This window comes from Nyctibius grandis, chromosome 11 (assembly GCF_013368605.1).
Source record: "Nyctibius grandis isolate bNycGra1 chromosome 11, bNycGra1.pri, whole genome shotgun sequence".
Taxonomy (NCBI): Eukaryota; Metazoa; Chordata; class Aves; order Nyctibiiformes; family Nyctibiidae; genus Nyctibius; species Nyctibius grandis.
This window is the reverse complement of record NC_090668.1, coordinates 18,113,131-18,130,808: the sequence shown is the minus strand read 5'-3', so window position 1 is coordinate 18,130,808 and position 17,678 is coordinate 18,113,131. Positions and strand designations below refer to the sequence as shown.

General features: G+C 40.7%; 1 protein-coding gene across 1 annotated transcript in view; it reads left to right on the top strand.

Annotated features, from left to right (window-relative positions):
- ARNT2 (aryl hydrocarbon receptor nuclear translocator 2) overlaps positions 1-17,678 on the top strand; it is a 102,770-nt gene that overhangs the window by 70,822 nt on the left and 14,270 nt on the right. Inside the window, exons 9-14 of the mRNA XM_068410184.1 lie at positions 842-918; positions 3,047-3,181; positions 4,053-4,127; positions 9,050-9,201; positions 16,765-16,837; positions 16,995-17,118. Of these exons, the coding sequence (XP_068266285.1) occupies positions 842-918; positions 3,047-3,181; positions 4,053-4,127; positions 9,050-9,201; positions 16,765-16,837; positions 16,995-17,118 (636 nt within the window). The remainder of the gene's footprint in view (positions 1-841; positions 919-3,046; positions 3,182-4,052; positions 4,128-9,049; positions 9,202-16,764; positions 16,838-16,994; positions 17,119-17,678) is intronic.

The window sequence follows — 17,678 nt, the reverse complement described above, 5'->3', positions numbered from 1 at the left end:
GATGCACTGCCTGTTGTGACTGAATTCCTTGAAAAGCCTCATGAAAGAGTTTACAAATCATTTAAAGTAAGTCAGCAGTGTCACTCTTGGAAGATGCTTTTTCAAGTGCTTCATAGGAAATTGGTATCTCGAAACCGGAGTTGGGAAATAGCCTTAACTAAAGGCTGAGCCAACTCACAAGTCAACAGAGCTAATCTGAGTGTTCCTATTTGTGAAACACTGAGATGGAAAACAGTACACGTGTATGTTTTGAAATTATTCCTGTGTTTGTAATAGTTACTCCTGTTACACAACCGAAACAAGCACTGTTAGCAAAGCATCCGCATTTTTTCATTCTTTCAACGTAACGACCCAGATTTAGTGCATTATAGAAAAAAGTAAAACCAGCTGTGAAATATGAGCATGAAGTTAATGAATAATCTAGGCTGTGCCTTGTTTTTAAGGCTCATTATGATATGTTATTCACAAAGAAAACTAAACATAGTGCACATTCACTGACCACATTAACTGACCACATGGTTCCAGTAAGATGCTGTGGAGCAGTACTCATGGAAATGTTACTGTCCGTCTCGGTGTATAATGGAATTTTTGTATCTGCTTTGTCTTTGGTAGCCAAAATTGCTGCCGTGGGTACTGTATCTGCATGTGAGGTATGTAGGATCAAGCACAACTGAGGAAGATCATCTGATCTGACTCCAGAGATAATGCCTGAATCCTACAGAAGACAGTAACATTATCTTGTGTGATTTAGAGCATCTAGAATAGTATAGAACCAGACCAGCAGCGTCTCTGCTCATCCAAATTTCCTAATTATAACAGTATTTGTTATCTTTTACTGTAGGAATGACTATACCAGAAGAAGATGCTGATGTGGGACAAGGTAGTAAATATTGCCTTGTGGCAATAGGAAGGCTTCAGGTAATGCCAGTCTTTCCTTATAATAAACTACTTTGGAAAGCATAATCAGTCTTCTGCTTTAGTTGTAAAGGATTTGTACAAAGTTCTCGTACTAGACTGTAACTTTTAACATGCCTCCAAAATACGAAGCGACTTGATGTCTGTGTGCAGCCAGTGATTTATAGAATCATAGAACGGTTTGGGTTGGAAGGGACCTTAAAGGTCATCTAGTTCCAACCACCCTGCCATAGGCAGGACTTGTTTAGAACATGTCAACAGAGCAAAATGAAAAAAATGATTTTGGGTGCATATGTGTATTTAACCCAACAACAGCGGCAAAGATGCTTCTGGAGCATTAGCATGTACAGACCTGCTATTCTCTAGGGTGTATAGGGCTGGGATATTCTCGCTTGTGAGAAACGTGGGAGTACAGGTGCTGCAGATGGTAGGTTACAGTGGCTCCCAAAGCCAGTGACATGCTCCCTGCTATTCTTTCATTCGTTCTCTCTCTCTGGCTAATCAACTACTTGAAAAACTGTGATTGCAGGAGTCATTCTGAAAATGGTAAAGATAAGGCAGTTAAGAGGCACTTCACAAATAATAGCTTTATTCTCAGTGTGTATTGTAGCGTACATTCCCATGTGATGTCGGCCAAGGGAACTGTGAGAATGAAATTTTACTTCCTTTTTGTCCAGACAGTTGCAATTGATGTATTACATTTTCTTCCTTTGTCCATTGCTGACGAGAGTTCTGAGAAGGAGCTAGACCAGTCGCGGTGAATCTCCTTCACTGCAGCAGGGTGGCTAAGTTTTATCTTTCTGATCTGGGAATTCTGCCATGGGTGAACGTGTTTGAGCCTCCTGCATGATCTCCTGTTGGCCTGCACTCATTGCCATCTGCTAGGATGGCATTGCTCCTTCTTACGAGGCAGAATGACCCTTTCGTTGGAGCACAGGTGCCAAACCCATCTTATTTGAGGTGAACAGCCTGCCTGTTACTGCGTTAGCACTTCGGTAGAGCGTGTCTCTGTTGTGATGGCAGAGCTACAGAAGTATTGCATGATGTTTTTTGGGTTAATCATGCTTTTATAATCAAGGGTAACATATTCCCCTGATGGAGAAAAGGAAGTTATGGGGATTCATGTGTTACAGCTGCCAAGATTTCCAAGAAAATCACATTAGTAACATGTGGAGTGACAAACACCCCTTATGTTAGAAGAGCCAGCAGGGTACTTGAGGGAGGGCAAGAGGAGGCTCTGGGGATGGGTTTAATCACAAAGGACTCAAGGTGCACAAATTATAAACTCTGCTCTGTAACAGCAAATTGAAATCTTGCATACAGTTAACTGGCTAATCTGCTTCAAGACAGCAACAAATGAGATTTTGCTTCTTTTGCATTGGGACCTTGTTAACAGAGGTGGTTCTGAAAGTTGTAAGTAAAACAATGGTCTCATTTGTAGCCCCAGTAGGAATGAATGGATGCGAAGTGGCCTGATTGCACAGGTTTCAGGCAGAGAGCTGGAAGTGCATCATTCTCTCTGACGAACTCTGAGGAGCGTTTACAGAACTGTGTTTTTTCATTGTGAGCAGCCACTTGCTGGTCCGATATCATCACCTACCTCAATCTATGGAGAACTTTGTTCAGGTTCTCTGGGTATTCTCAGATAATCCTCACCTGAAACCTGAGTGTTAGTCTGAGCTAGTCCTGTTGGATATGTTTACAGGTAATGAGTTGTCCTCTTACAGGGATTGACCTTCCCATCCTAAAATGGGTGGGTTGAATTGTCCTCTGGAAGTCTGTCATTCTTGGTTGACAAGGGAAGGAGCCAAGATGCCAAACTTTAATGTGGTCCCACAGAGTAAGATGAATCCAGCCATACTTATATCCTTACTATATCCCTCCTTGTTGGGAACTTCAGGTGTATTTGTTTTCCTGCTGTGCTATTAAGCCTAGATACGTGCCATAGGGTGAGATATTTGCACTGCAAAGTAGACTAAAAGCTGTTCTGTGTCATTTATTCATGCTGTTGCTTTATTTATGACTAGTAGTTAGCAGTCTGCCAACAGATTTTGTTCTTTAGCTATGTAATCAACTTTGACTTAAGTTGACTGTTCTGTGGACTAAATGCTGTGGACTTCATTGGTCCTAGGTAACTAGCTCTCCAGTGTGCATGGACATGAATGGCATGTCAGTCCCAACTGAGTTCTTGTCTAGGCACAATTCTGATGGAGTCATCACCTTTGTCGACCCAAGGTGCATCAGTGTCATTGGCTACCAGCCCCAGGTCAGTGAGTTGCTGTAAATGCAGAGACTGATTAGAGCTAATGAAGAAAATTCTGTTTCCACGTTAAAAACAAAAGCAGCAAAACATGAAATATTTGTAGCTGATAATTCATATGTTGTGCACTAAATGCTGTTAATTTTTCTTTACTGTCCTTGCCTCTGTAAAATTTATAGTTTTCCCCTTTGTTATATGGGATATCTTTTTATACCTTTTAGATCCTATTAGAATTCTAACAGCAAGATGCTTTAAACCTTGCACAGCTTTCCAGTGAAGACATTTCTATGATAGAAAGTTAACAGTGCTTGGAGAGAGTTTTTGTCCTGTAGATCTTTACTTCTGCCAAACTATTGAACAGTAAGCAAACATCATTTATGGCATCATCTGCTCCTCAGAATAGGCTAGTCACAGAACTGAGTAGAATAGTAAATGAACTCCTGACTACCACAACTCTCCCTCAGATGACCCTCAACCGTTGCAATTTACAGACAAAAATAGTTTCTTGCTCATTAGATTGTCCCATTTATTTTGATTTTAGGTAACTTTGTAGTAACTGTTTTTACAAAAATCAGTGCCATAAAATGAGCTGTAGTAGAGGATGTCAGGCTCTTCAAGACACCATTTCACAGGTATTAAAAAAAATAATTTAAAATTTGTTTGTAAGTACATATATCTGATACATGTATCTGTGCAACGGTACAAATATAATGTGGGACATGATGCCTACGAACCTTGTTTGTATGATTCATCCCCAATTGACTGAGTAGTCCCATTAAGGGTGGTAGATCTTGTATCTGCAAGGATTACTTGCAGATCTGCATGTGGATTTGTGTTGTGGTCTGGATTTTTTACACAGCTTTATGTTTTATTCTAGGATCTTCTGGGGAAAGATATTTTAGAATTCTGCCATCCTGAAGATCAAAGCCATTTGAGGGAGAGTTTCCAACAGGTGCTGCATCCTGCTCCTTTTCTTCTGCCGTTTATTATTTTTGTTATTATTTTGTTCAGAGAAGTAGCTTTTATTTTTCATTTCAAGGTATTTTTTCTGTTATGCAGGAGAAGGAGTGGCAAGATAGGAAACAATTTGTTGGTCGGTTACTAATCAGTTAAGCTGCATAAATGGTAGTTTAGACTGCAGCATCTGTTGTCTGTGTTTTCAGAAATAAGTCGCCTTATACATTTTACACATTTTTACATTTTTATACATTATAGTTACATGTTTTGTTTTCTTTTTACAAAACATGAAATGAGTGTTCAGTGCACAGTTAGAGGTGTTTTGGAGATACCTGTATAGATCCCACTATGTTAAGTGGTAACCAAAAGTATTTACCTTCCAAGATGGGCTGTTGATTTGAAAGTAGTTGCACCCCACTGTAATGCTGAATTGTTTATGACTTAAATTCTCTGCTAGCATAGATGACGTGCTTCATACTTCAATGGAGTTATAGCACTTTACATTAATAGAGCATTTGGCCCTTCTCCCTATTAGGAATGGAAATGCAGACAGAAGTAACAAAAGAAATACAACATATGGAAAGAGTTACTGATCTGGATTCGTTTTTACAGTGGGCCACATTTACATCAGCTATACCAAAGGCATTTATTCCATTGTAGAGCTTATTGTTTCAAATTGATTTGGGACATACAGTAGGAGTGCTTTCCCCAAGCCTTATGCTTGTTACTGGTCTTTTCAGTGTAGGATGTTTAACCGATTACTGAGGTTCAGGTGATCTAAGTGGTTCCAGATTTTCTGACAACACCATATAGCTCAACCAAGTTTTGTTGATCCATCTTGCGTTGGATGCTGAGATGTATTTTCAGCTGTGAAACATGGATATGAAGGGACTTCTAAAATAACTTGTATAGCCAACTATTTATTAAGGCATGGCATGCAAAAAAGGAGCTTGAAAAGAATCTCTTGGGAAGACAACTAAATGCTGTTCTGTGTCCATAGAATAGATCGTGAAACTGAGATTATGGTTTCTACAGAAGTGTTTGACGTAGTGTAAGATATCAGTACTCTTCACAGAATCAACCAGGTTGGAAGAGACCTCAGGGATCATCGAGTCCAACCGTTGCCCTTGCACCACCCTGTCAACTAGACCATGGCACTAAGTGCCATGTCCAGTCTTTTCTTAAACACATCCAGAGATGGTGACTCCACCACCTCCCTGGGCAGCCCATTCCAATGTCTAATAACCCTTTCTGAAAAGAAATTCTTCCTAATGTCCAACCTGAACCTCCCCTGGCGAAGCTTGAGGCTGTGCCCTCTTGTCCTAGCGCTAGTTGCCCGGGAGAAGAGGCCAACTCCCACTTCACTACAACCTCCCTTCAGGTAGTTGTAGACTGCAATAAGGTCACCTCGGAGCCTCCTCTTCTCCAGGCTAAACAACCCCAGCTCCCTCAGCCGTTCCTCATAGGTCAGACCCTCCAGACCCTTCACCAGCTTGGTCGCCCTCCTCTGGACTCGCTCCAACACCTCAACATCTTTCTTGAAGTGTGGGGCCCAGAACTGAACACAATACTCAAGATGCGGCCTCACCAGTGCCGAGTACAGAGGGACGATCACTTCCCTAGACCGGCTGGCTACACTATTCCTAATAGAGGCCAGGATGCCGTTGGCCTTCTTGGCCACCTGGGCACACTGCTGGCCCATGTTTAGCTGGCTGTCGATCAGCACCCCCAGGTCTCTTTCCACCGGGCCGCTCGCTAGCTACTCTTCCCCCAACCTGTAGCGCTGCATGGGGTTGTTGTGGCTGAAGTGTAAGACCCGGCACTTGTTCTTGTTGAACCTCATGCTGTTGGTCTCGGCCCATCTATCTAACCTTGAACTGTTGAGCTGTTTCTCACCACCCCCTCCTTCAAGGGGAGACTACCAGGCCCACTGCTGAGCTAGCAGAAAAGTCTGTTTGAACACTCTGCATCCACTTCATGTCCCTTGAATGGACTGAGTTTAAACAGCAGCTAAAGACCTTGTAAATTCAAGATGTTAATTCACAGGCAGGAGCCTGGGAGAGTTAGATGCTTAAAACAGGTCACCACACCCAGTCATCTTCTCTGCCCCACCTTGGCTGGGGATGTGATACTGCAGTTGAACCTACCTGATGGGTAGTTGTCACCAGAAGTCCTACTGCCCCTCTTCTCTCCTCCCTGACCTTCTCCCCACCCTTCCTACTGTCTTAGCACAGAGGGACTTGCTGGGTAGGCTAGCTAAGGGACTAACTGCTTTTGCATGGGGCTAGCTTTCTGCTGGTTCAGCTCCCTAAACTTGTGCCCAGTTGCATCAGTGGCACAAGAGGAGCAGTGAGAACGCATATGCTGTTTTTCACTAGTGCCCAAATGATTGATTCCACTAATTTATCCAAGAGACAGTGACAGATAGCTGCTGGATAATAACACGTCAAACATCCCTGAAGTGATTGCCTGGGGCTCAGAAGGGCTGGCTAACATTCAGGTTAATGACTTGGTCCTCACTGTGTTCACTGAGATGAGGTGGTGGGAGGCTGCTGGTGTATCCCTGAACTCAGTTGCTGGGGACTTCACTGTCACTACTCACTATTAGGCATGTGCATAAACAATTTGCTGGATCAGGGACCTACATGGTTTGGTTAAGGTCATACAAAAAGACAGCAGGAAAAAATGCAGATTAGAAGTGAAAGTTCCTGTTTACTCGACCTGTGTCCAATCTATGAAAATATTGTGTTGTTTCTTTAGTAGGCAATTCCTTTTTTTGGTATATTTTTGTTCAGTACAGTAGCAGTGTTATTTGGGCTGTTCTTTCAATCATGCAATAAAAGACTGAAGTAAACAGTTAAGCTATGCACCAGGTGGTTTTTATTTCCAAAGAATGTAAGAAAGTAAAGGTTAAACATTAGCTTTGAAATTTTTTGTGCTATCTTGTTTGTGTGCACTGTTTTAAGACAGTTCAGGATTTTCCCACCAGCGATCTCTATGCTTTATATATTATTACAGAATTAATGTTTGCTTAATTCAGACTTCAGAACGATAGATCACTGCAGTTTGTTTTATTATTGTTAGTTTGGCCTTAGAAATCTTTTCATTAAAAAGGTAATTGTGATTTCCAATAAACTCTTTTTTTCTAAAACCCTCTGAAAACTTGACATTTCTAATTTGCTGACAGTATCAGAACCAGGTTGGTGCATAACAGAGGAGGGAGGGAGGGTTTTGCAGTTTTTGGTGAATTGCCAGTATCCATCTCAAAGCTTTCACTTCCTTGGAAAGATAAATTCATTCATCAGGGTGGGAAAATCAGGCCAGAATAAGATAGTCTCAAGGCCAAGATCAACAAGTAAGAGTTGAGTATCAAAGGATCCAGAATACAGCTATTTGATATCCAGTTGGTTGCTATTCAGATTGGACACTTTTACGCAAGCTCTGTGGTTTTTACCCTGGGTGTGGTAGTAGAAAAGCGCTGATAAAAGAATGTCACTCACCGAACTCAAACTACAAAAGCATTTTTAAAAAAACCCAAAAGGCATTTATCTCAGTATTATTTTGAACTTTCCTGGGCATTGCTGAAGCTTTTTGTGACTTCTATTTGCATTCTTTCCATTTAATCCTGTATCCAATTGATCAATTTGAAATGCAGACCTTTGGAAAAAAACAGGATTGGAGCATTTTTCCTAATCCAATTGCTTGTCGATAAAGACAGAGGGTAAATACTGGGTTTTCTACTTTTAGAGAATACAGGCTGCAGATAGCTAATAAAAATCAAATTCCAGTGGATAAGGATTAAGAATCCACAACAAGACATGGCATTTATTTGCAGTAGACTTTCCCTTTCCTTCCCTGAGGCACCCCTGAGACAGCTTGGTGGAAAAGCAATAAAAAATAAACACAGACAGCCCAGGTAAGTGCCAGCTGAATGACTTGAAACCATGTAAATTTTCTTCTGACTTAAACCAAGATTGTTAGATAACACATAAAATGCAGCTGGAGTGCCAGTGTGCAAGTATTGTTTTGAGCATACTTCTTTAGCTGTCTGCTTCTTACTTCTCACTTGGAGCCCAGCTATAGCTTCAACAAAACTTCAGCTACCAAAGACAGAATTTGAACTGAGTATTGCCAGACATCTGAATTCTTCATCATAAACAAGCAGGCTGTTCAAGCAAAGAATTTGCTCTTCATTTTCATTAATACTGTTAAAATGGACAGTGGCTTATTGGTGTTCTCTCCATTCAAAGGCTGGCTCACTCTTTATTGTTTTGAAAGCCAGAAGCAAGTGTTTCTTGTTAGCACTTTGCCATTGTAGATGGTCTTATAATGTGTTTGGGGAAAAAAAACAAAACAACCATGTATGGTTTCTAAAAAAAGCCATCTTTCTTAAGTATTATCCTAAATTTTGATGCTGATGTGTGATTTGGTATAACACATATATGAATTGTATAGCTAGGTATCCAAGCAGAAAAGCAGATAGTCAACCTCAATGTTTTTTTCTTGTGGGCTTTTGTTTCAGCTGCAATGTTTGGTTTATGGTTTATGTATAAACATTTAAAAGATCCTCAGTTTGGTTTCTGTCAATCTCCCGATAAGCGTTCCACATTAAAACCTTCTTAAAGCTTCTCTGTTGGGATAACAGCACAGTGTGTTTGTTGTCCTGAATCTGTATTCTGCTTATATGCAGACTGGAAAATGGCATTTTATACAACAAAGCATGAGGGTTTCATTCTGAAGGAAATAGCTGCGAACATGAATCAGATTTTGCTTATTCACTTCAAATTAAGAATCTTCCTGCTGTGTCCATAGCTTTCTGTAATTCAAGTTTAAAACACACCAGTTACTGCTGTTTACTATTCATTTGCACAGCAGGTAGCAATCTCCTTTTATTAACCTTTCCAAATGATTTTGCAGGTTGTGAAACTGAAAGGGCAAGTCCTGTCTGTGATGTATCGTTTTCGTACCAAAAACCGGGAATGGATGCTGATCAGAACGAGCAGCTTCACATTTCAGAATCCTTATTCCGATGAGATTGAATACATCATCTGCACCAACACTAATGTAAAGTATGTGCATTTCCAGATGCTCACGTATGTGGTTTTGAAAGAATTTAAGCATTGCTTTTTCCTGTAAAGCACATTCCGATTTTTTGGTAGCCTGTTTCTAGCTACGTTTGGTTCTCTATAGCAGTACAGTCTGTAACAGGGTTTTTCTGCATCATGAGATCTCACAGCGTAGCTGTTTTTATGTGTCATTATCCTGCGATGCTTCCAGGACCTGGCTGAACTGGGGGAGAAACGTCACTTATCTGTTATGTCATTAGACATAACAGCCCATTCATCTCAGTCCAGGCTGCCGTAAACTAGCACAGAGCTTCCGGCAGCAGACCAGCTGTCCTGATATTGGAGGGAGGTTAGCCTGATTCCTAAGCCAAAGAGAAAATTGCATGTCCGTGTTCATTGTGGTCATACAGTTCCGTAGTCCTGGGCATCTTCTCCTTGAGCTGTGTATACTCTTGTGGCCTATGAAAGCTGGCAAAATTATTTCCTAGTAGGCTTGATTGGGAAGGGTTCCTGATACTCAGTTAAGATCTGGTGGAATATCCCCAAGTATGGGGATAGATCCATCCCCTTATCTTAAGAGGGAAATTAAATCATCCTGTCTTTGAATTAATATTTTCAAGAATATGTCGTTGGGCCTCTTAGGGAGGTCACCCTAGGAGTATAGTGGAGGTTCGTTGCTGTGTTACTGAGCAGAGATGCTTTTGGAGCCTCCTGAGTTCTGAGCCAGTAACTGCAGAATCTAATCTGGCCTTGATAAAGCCATAGCTTTATAGTGTTGGGGGTTTTTATAAATATTTCTTCTTTCCAATATAAACTTGATCTATTTCTAAAACAAAATCTACTTCTGGTATGACCAAAGATTTTTTTGCCAAGTTTTTAGCTCAGAGGAAATTACTGGTTTTAAGATCTCAACCTGTTAGACTGTATAATGGAAACGCTGAACGAGCAGTCTACTGGTGGAGATGCATGCTGAGAGCTCCGCTGGCAAAACCAAACCCCTGGGCTTTGGCATTTGGACTTAGAAAGCTAGTAAATGTCTCTGGGTGTTCCTTGACTTGCTCTTTTGGACATGACACATACCTGGACTATAAGGGCTGTGCTTTCACTCACTTGAAACCCAGCATCACAGTCATTTTGCTCAGTTCTTTCTGTGTACACAAAAAGTTGGGCTTAAACAACTAAATAGTTAAGTTCATTGAAAACAAGCAAATGTGTCTTGAAATCAGACAGCTAAATGTCTCCCTGTCTGCACTGCGCATCAAAATAGATATTTCCACATTTCTGTTGTCCCATGTTTCTTTTCCAAATAATTTGTATATGCAAAAACAGGCCTGCAAAATAAAAAGCGACTTCTGAAATCTGTCCCAGGCTGGCTTAATTGTGCTTTGTTCCCCAGAGTTCTCAGATCAAAAAGTGGGGTTGTAGGCTTATGTTGTGTTGACTCTGGGAATGTTTTTTTCCGAGCCTCCACTATACTGTTCAGCTTGGCATCGCAGCGCTTACTGTGATGAATAGGACTGTGCCAGCTTCTGGCTCTTGTTATATCTCTCTTGGTAGGTTTGAATAACAACCCAGAAATGTTGGCCTAATATGGAAGTTGCCTGCTGCTACTTTGACAGAGGATGTTCCCTCTTTCCTGTTATGTAGAAAATGTTCTAGTCTTATGGCAAGATACAACCCATTATATGTCTGCTTTTGAATAGTAGAAAGAATGCATTATTCAAACTCTTTTCTGCTTTTCCCCCTGTTCTCTCCCACTTCTCAGACAGATTTCCAAAGAGGACTTACTGTAAAGTGCTGCTGTTCCTGCTCGTTTCTGGATTTATTTATTTTTTTTGCACATTTGGGGTCATGCTTTGACTTCTGATTTCCTAGATGCCTTGGGGAGCTGTACGTCATGGTAACTGTTGATTTCCGCCTCCTCATTCAGCTCCTGCTGGGGCTAAATGTTCGGCACTAACCCCAGTGTTTGTGGCCACCTTTTCGTGTCGGTGGCAGTATCAGATGCCGTGGGTCCAGCAAAGTGCTTCACATGGAGACCAAGCAGGGTGCCTTCCACTGCGCAGCTGTAGGCAATTCTGCACAGAGACAAATTTTGATTTGTCTGTCCCTGTGATAACCTAGCCAGCTCCATAAAATACAGATTTGAGGCAGTTAAAAATTCATCATGACATTGTAAAGACAATGTAGCCAAAAGTTGTAGGTTCAAATCAGTTTTTAACTTAGGATAGTTTAAAGCCACAGTACGTACATCTGTGTGTCTGTCTGTTAACAGAAGAGCTCTCATTTTGCGTTGGTCAGTGAACAGCGTTTTCCCAAAAGACTGTAGAGGGCAGTGATGGTTCCAGTTGTGGGGGATTAATTGATATTTTTTTTGTTGGTTTGCTTTGTTTGTTTTCTTTTTTTTTTCTGTTTTGTTGTTTTTTTGGTTTTCTTTTTTTTTTTTTTAAGATACCACTCCTTTGGAGCTTCAAACAGTCAACTTTCCAAACTTGCTTTTGCTGCGGAAGGATAACGAAACATTAAGTTCAAATGTTCACTTAGTTCTTTGGGAAAAAAAAAAAAAAAAAAAAAAAAGAACAGACTTCTCTCAGTTTTGCTTGGGTGTAGTCATCCAAGAGAAACTTCCCGGAGAAATGAAGCATTTAACGTTTAGCATTTGTGCTGGGTTTGGCTGAAAATAAGAGTTCCCCCATTTGACCACATCTTCCTGTGTAGTTGGAACTGTTTGATTTCCAAAAAGAAATAATTATCGTGATCAACGTTTATTTAACATACACATAAAGCAGCATTTGAATAAAATAATGTGTCATGGTGATAGATGGAACTATATAAAAGTCTTTGTATACACAGAAGAAAGATATTTTTCTGACCTGTATGGAAATTTAGATGTTTCATTTTTGTAAGCCTCAAAGTCCTGTGTTGCACTGTGTGCATTTATGAATCCTACAGTTGTCCTGAGTCTCAGGATTCTTGTCTCGGAGTGGGCTGGCACAGGTCACTGCTGGAGGCAGCCTGTCAGATGAATCAGCCCGCTCTAGTGGGAGAGATGCTTTCTATTTCGGATTCTCATGGGCCAAAATACTAAAAAGATCAACTATTCCGATAAAATTCCTGTCTATGGTACTGGTGCTAAAGACTGACTTTCTCATGATCCCTGTGCCATCTGTGGGCTATCTGATCCCTCAAGGCCTGTGTAAGACAGACCCTTTCACAGGGGTGACTTTGAAACTGGAGCCTAAAAGAGGGAGATTTTGAGAGTTTCTGAAAGAGGATTTTACAAGGGCAGCCCCAAGGCTTTTGTTTCTCCCTTTTTGTCCTAACCAGACCCAGGAAGCACATGTGCCTGTATTACATAAAAATAGCTTAGTAGGGATACAGTAGTATTGTTTCTCTGCCACCACAGAGACTGTTAATTTTAAAGTTCAAATCCTTTTTTGGTTACTCTGATGCCTCAAAAAGGAACAGGTGACTTCAGTGTTCTTAGAGAGAGATTAATTCGTCTGATATCATAGAATCATAGAATCTCCTGAGTTGGAAGGGACCCACAAGGATCATCGAGTCCAACTCCTGTCCCAGCATAGGACAACCCCAGAATTCACATCATATGTCTGAGGGCATTGTCCAAATGCTTCTTGAGTGCTGTCAGGCTTGGCACCATGACTGTGTCCCTGGGGAGCCTGTTCCAGTGCTCCTCTCCAATGGCAAAGGAACTTTCACAGAATCTTGCCTTTTCCTCCAAATACATTTACTGAAGTAAATTTGAAATAACTATCAAAACCTTCAGATTCGCTGGAGCATTCCTTGTTCAAGCCAACGCCTTTCCCAGTTTCATACCGAACCCGTGGGTGAGCCAGGAGTTCCTGCGCTACAGGCAGGGTCCTCTGTTGACCCAGACAATACCTTACTTGCTATGTTGGGTATCCTGTAAGAGCCAGGAAAATTTTCTTTCATTTACTCCTTGAAGCTGTGAAACTGAAATTGAAACCAAGGACAGTTTGGGGTTTGGTTTCAAAGTTAGAAGGCAGTTTAAGTTTTGTCCAAAATGGTAATAAGCTCTTGTTCTGTATTGTCTTTACAAAAACAATCTAGCAACTGGGTGACTGAAGGGACCTGCATGTGTTGACCATTCAATCAAAAAGGCTGGTTAGATGGCAAGATCTGAAGCAACCACGACAGCAGCGCTCAGCTCTCCCTGCTCGGCTGGTCCATGAATTGTTGCAGTTCCTTTCAGGGTTTCAAGCATCATTTGAACTATTTATACTGTAGCAGCAAACAACAGCACAAGATGCTAACCTAGCTTTACATTTCAATCTTAATTAAGTGCTTGCACAGAGTTCAGTGAAGATACACTGAAGTGTTTGGTTTTTGTAGGAAATGGATGTGGGAGGTTGTTCCCAAAGTTCAGTGCTGTTAACACAATGTGGTATTTATGTTGTACTGCAGCTTAACGAGTATTAGAGATGAAAGATAGAGAAAGGCAAAGGAGCACTAAGTTAGAAGTGCCTACAAAACAAATAACTAGTGAGTATGCTGTTTTGTTTGGCTCATTTGTATGTATATGGCTGAATCAAGAAAACATACTTTATACGGAACAGAAGAGACCTAATGTGCTGTTTATTGACACACGCACCAAGTCGTTGGTAATAAAAACAAATGAAACAGTGTAATTAGCTTTCACGTTAACAACAGGATTTAATGGGTGTTTATTGTCCACAGGGTGGTATTTAGAAAAACTTCCCCATAGATTTGCCGTGATTAAATTACCTTCCATAGTTCTGTTGGGAAAGTATGCATTTTATGCTTGTGAGCAAAGAATTTCTTTGCATTCCAGAGGTAATTTTTAGGAATTTTCTGTTGGCTAAAATAACATGGAAAATCCATGGCTCTCTAATGACCTGGAGGGCTAACCTTTTTTGCATGTTACTTATAGTGTGTATTATGTGTTCTTACACCATAAGGCTAGCAGAAGGCTTTTGGCCATCTACTCCGATCTTCTGTTTGTTGCAGGTCACAGATTTTTGTCCAGTTTGCCATGGAGCATAGTAACTGGTGTCTGAGCAAAGTGTCTTCTGGAAAAGCATGAAGGGATGGAAAAATCTGTTGGTTACTTCAATAGCTTGTTTGAGTGTTCCCTCACATTCCCATCAGTTTGTGCCTAATTTGACGTTTGACTTTGTAAGTTTTTCTCTCAGTCCCTTGGCATTTGAATGTATCTAGTTCAAAATTTAAAAGAATATTTGGATAAAAATCTACAATTCAAGCCTGTGGCCAAAAATGTATCCTAATTTTCCAGAGTTTGAAATCCATGATCTTGCTATTTTGCAAAATCTCATCTATTACCTCCTGTCACATTATAGTGTCCCTCTGGGGGAAACCCCACATGGTTTATAATTCCTGTCTGTTAGGTGATTTTTTTCCTTCAGAAAGAGGCCAGAAGCGTACAGAAACTGTGACCACTGTCAAGTATCATTTGCAAGTATCAAGTTTACTTTCTTGTGAGTCCACCTCCAATCTTATCCTAATCTCTTTTAGCATAATTTGTTCTATATGTTCTTTGCTAACTGAACAAAGAGCCTCACAGTATGCTACCTGCGCATCCTCAGGCCAGAAGTAATCTTGCTAATTGTGACCAAGCGACAGAAAGCAACTGTTAATGGGAGGTGCAAACATTTAGATAATTTCTCAGCTGCTCAGACTTTTTGTCATTACACAGGCAGTCTTCCTTGAGACGCTGCAGTGCCAGCCAGCTCCCAGCTTCACCCTAGATGCTGGTTCAGCGCCCTTCGTGGTGTTGGCCCATGCCAGAGTAAGGGACTTCGCTTTCTCCATGGCAATGATGCTTCTTCAGACAAAGGCCATGGCAAAGCCTTTCCTTTTTACAGGGAAATCTCAAGTTGTTGTGCCTGCCTGTCAGCTGGTCTGATGGCTGCAAGCTGCTTTCAACGTGAGTTTGTGAAGTGAAGGTGATGCTGTGGCCATGCTGTTCAGGGCTGTTGCTTGATCAGGCTGCAGCCTGGGCACAGCTCGAACCCAGCACTGTGGTGGCGAGATTTTGTGGCGCTTGTGCTCTGCCGTCCCAGCTCGGCAATGGGACAAAGCTGGGTTTGTCCGTCCTCAATCACACAAACCTATGCCCAGACAAGTGAGGTTCCTAATGACCCAACATGGGGATGGTGTAAGTCCAAATGAGAAAGCGTAAGGTCACATTTTAATGGTAGAATTCTGGTCTGAATGCATCAGTAGCACTTCTGCCTTTCACACCAGAAAGATTGGGTTTTATTTCTGATAAACTGTACTGCACAGCAGCTTTTTGTGTAGAAGTTGTTTTGTTACGGTAACTTCAAAATTTCAGATAGCAACAACTAATATAACTGTCTCTGATTTTTTTTTTAAATTAGGAGCTTTGAATTTGTGTCCTTTCAGAATTAAAAAAAGCAAGTGAAGAAATGGATTCAGCAGATCACTGTACGAGATATATTACACCTATATAAAAGATCTGTACATTTTTATAAACAGGCAGTATTTGCACATGTGGAATGTGAATATGCCTGACTTACCACCACTTGCATGCTGTCCCTACAGGTCACCTGTCAGTTAATTCTCATGACTTTCAATGATTTTGTCTGTTGATATTGGCTAATTGTCATAGTTAAGTAACAGTGCCTGACACTAAACACAACTCAAGTGCATTTCAAGGATCTGCAGAGTTTTCAGCACTGAAGTTCTTCGTTCTGGCATACAGACCCTAACGTTTATTAGCTCTGTCAGAAGTATTTTTCTATTGCTGCTGTGCATTTAATTTCCCTAAATTCATATAATGGGATTAAGGCTATTACTTCCAGTGATTTTTATCTCATTTAAACAACGGATGTTTTTTGTTCAGTTCTGATTAGCATGAAAAGGAGACTTCTGTTTTCTGTAGCATTTGTCAACACAAATTGATTTTATGTAATGTCTTGATTTTATACAGTAGCACAAGCAATTTATTTCTGGACATTCGCTGCGTTAAAAGCTTTCAAAAATTGAATAGAATCTGGACTTAGATCCTGAGGAGAGTAGAACCAAAGCACGTTAAATAGGTTTTATTACAAAGAAGGATTTCTATGCAGTTCTTTCCAGCTCAACAGGTTGTTCCATTTGGACTGACATGCTTCCAACAGAGCTTTGATCGCTTTTTCTTATTGACTGGCATAATTCTGTGTTAATGTTACTGGAGGTTTCCTGTTTACTTCAGTAGGATTCATTGTTAACATGAGGAAGACAGGCTTGGTTTCTTAATAGTGAATTCTTAAATCCTTTATAAGGAAGTTGTATTCCATCCTCCATTACTTACCCACCTACATTTCTGTGCTATTACAGCAAAACTCCTCATGTGCCCTGTTACATTCCTGTGGTGCAAGCTTTCCCAATGAGAAAGCTTTAAAAACAGATGAATCTCACAGGAAAGGATTTACTAAATCATCTGAGAGACATTTCACTTGGAGTGTAAAATAGGAGGTTGTGGCTGTTCCTTTTTGTATCTTAATTGGTTTTTGTTACAAAGTCATTTTGTCTCCTTTGCAGACAACTTCAGCAGCAGCAAGCAGAACTTGAAGTACATCAAAGAGACGGGCTGTCATCCTATGACTTATCTCAGGTGAAATTTCTCAAGTTTTTATTTTTGTGCCTCTGATCTTTTAAAACATAAAGCAATGGCAGATTTCTGCAAAATTAAAAGTACATCGTGACTGTCCCTGAACTCCTTTTTGTCAAATATGGTGGAGGGAATTACCTTCCTCTATGTGTCTCTACAGGTGCCTGTTCCAAGTATACCAGCTAACGTTCATGAAGGTGGAAAGTCTGTGGAAAAGCCTGATGCTATCTTCTCCCAAGAGAGAGATCCTAGATTTGCTGAGATGTTTGCTGGAATAACTGCTTGTAAGTGGATGTCTCTGATGTTTAATTTTTAACACTATGTTAAGCTTGGTTAGGTGATGTGGAGCACAGCTTTGAGAGAATGAAGAGAAACCACAGTGTGGCAGAGAAATTTCCAAGCAACGTCAGTCTTCAGTACATTTCCTAGAATTTGCCTTTAATTGATATTTCCCCTAAAGATGATGAGGAGTAAATGCAAGGAGGGAAGGACAGTTTTCATGGCACGAGAGCTACCTATTTCTGATTCTCTCTTCATTTCACAGGGTCACCTTAAGCAGTGTTCATAGATACTGAACAAACTGAGCAGAACTTGCTGTTTCTAAGTATACATTTTCTTTCTTAAATAGCAGATATGAGTTCATCTCTCTAAATACACATGGATTAAGAAAGTTACCATGTAATCTTAAATTAGGCCTGCAGTTTTTATCAAATCACCAGCTTTTGTACTGATGCTTTCAGAGGCGTATGCTGCCTTGAAGTGTAATAATATTTTTGTGGACGGCTGAGGCATCTCCAGGCATGGTACCTGTTGGTGCGTCTTTCCTATTTTTCCCACAACTTTT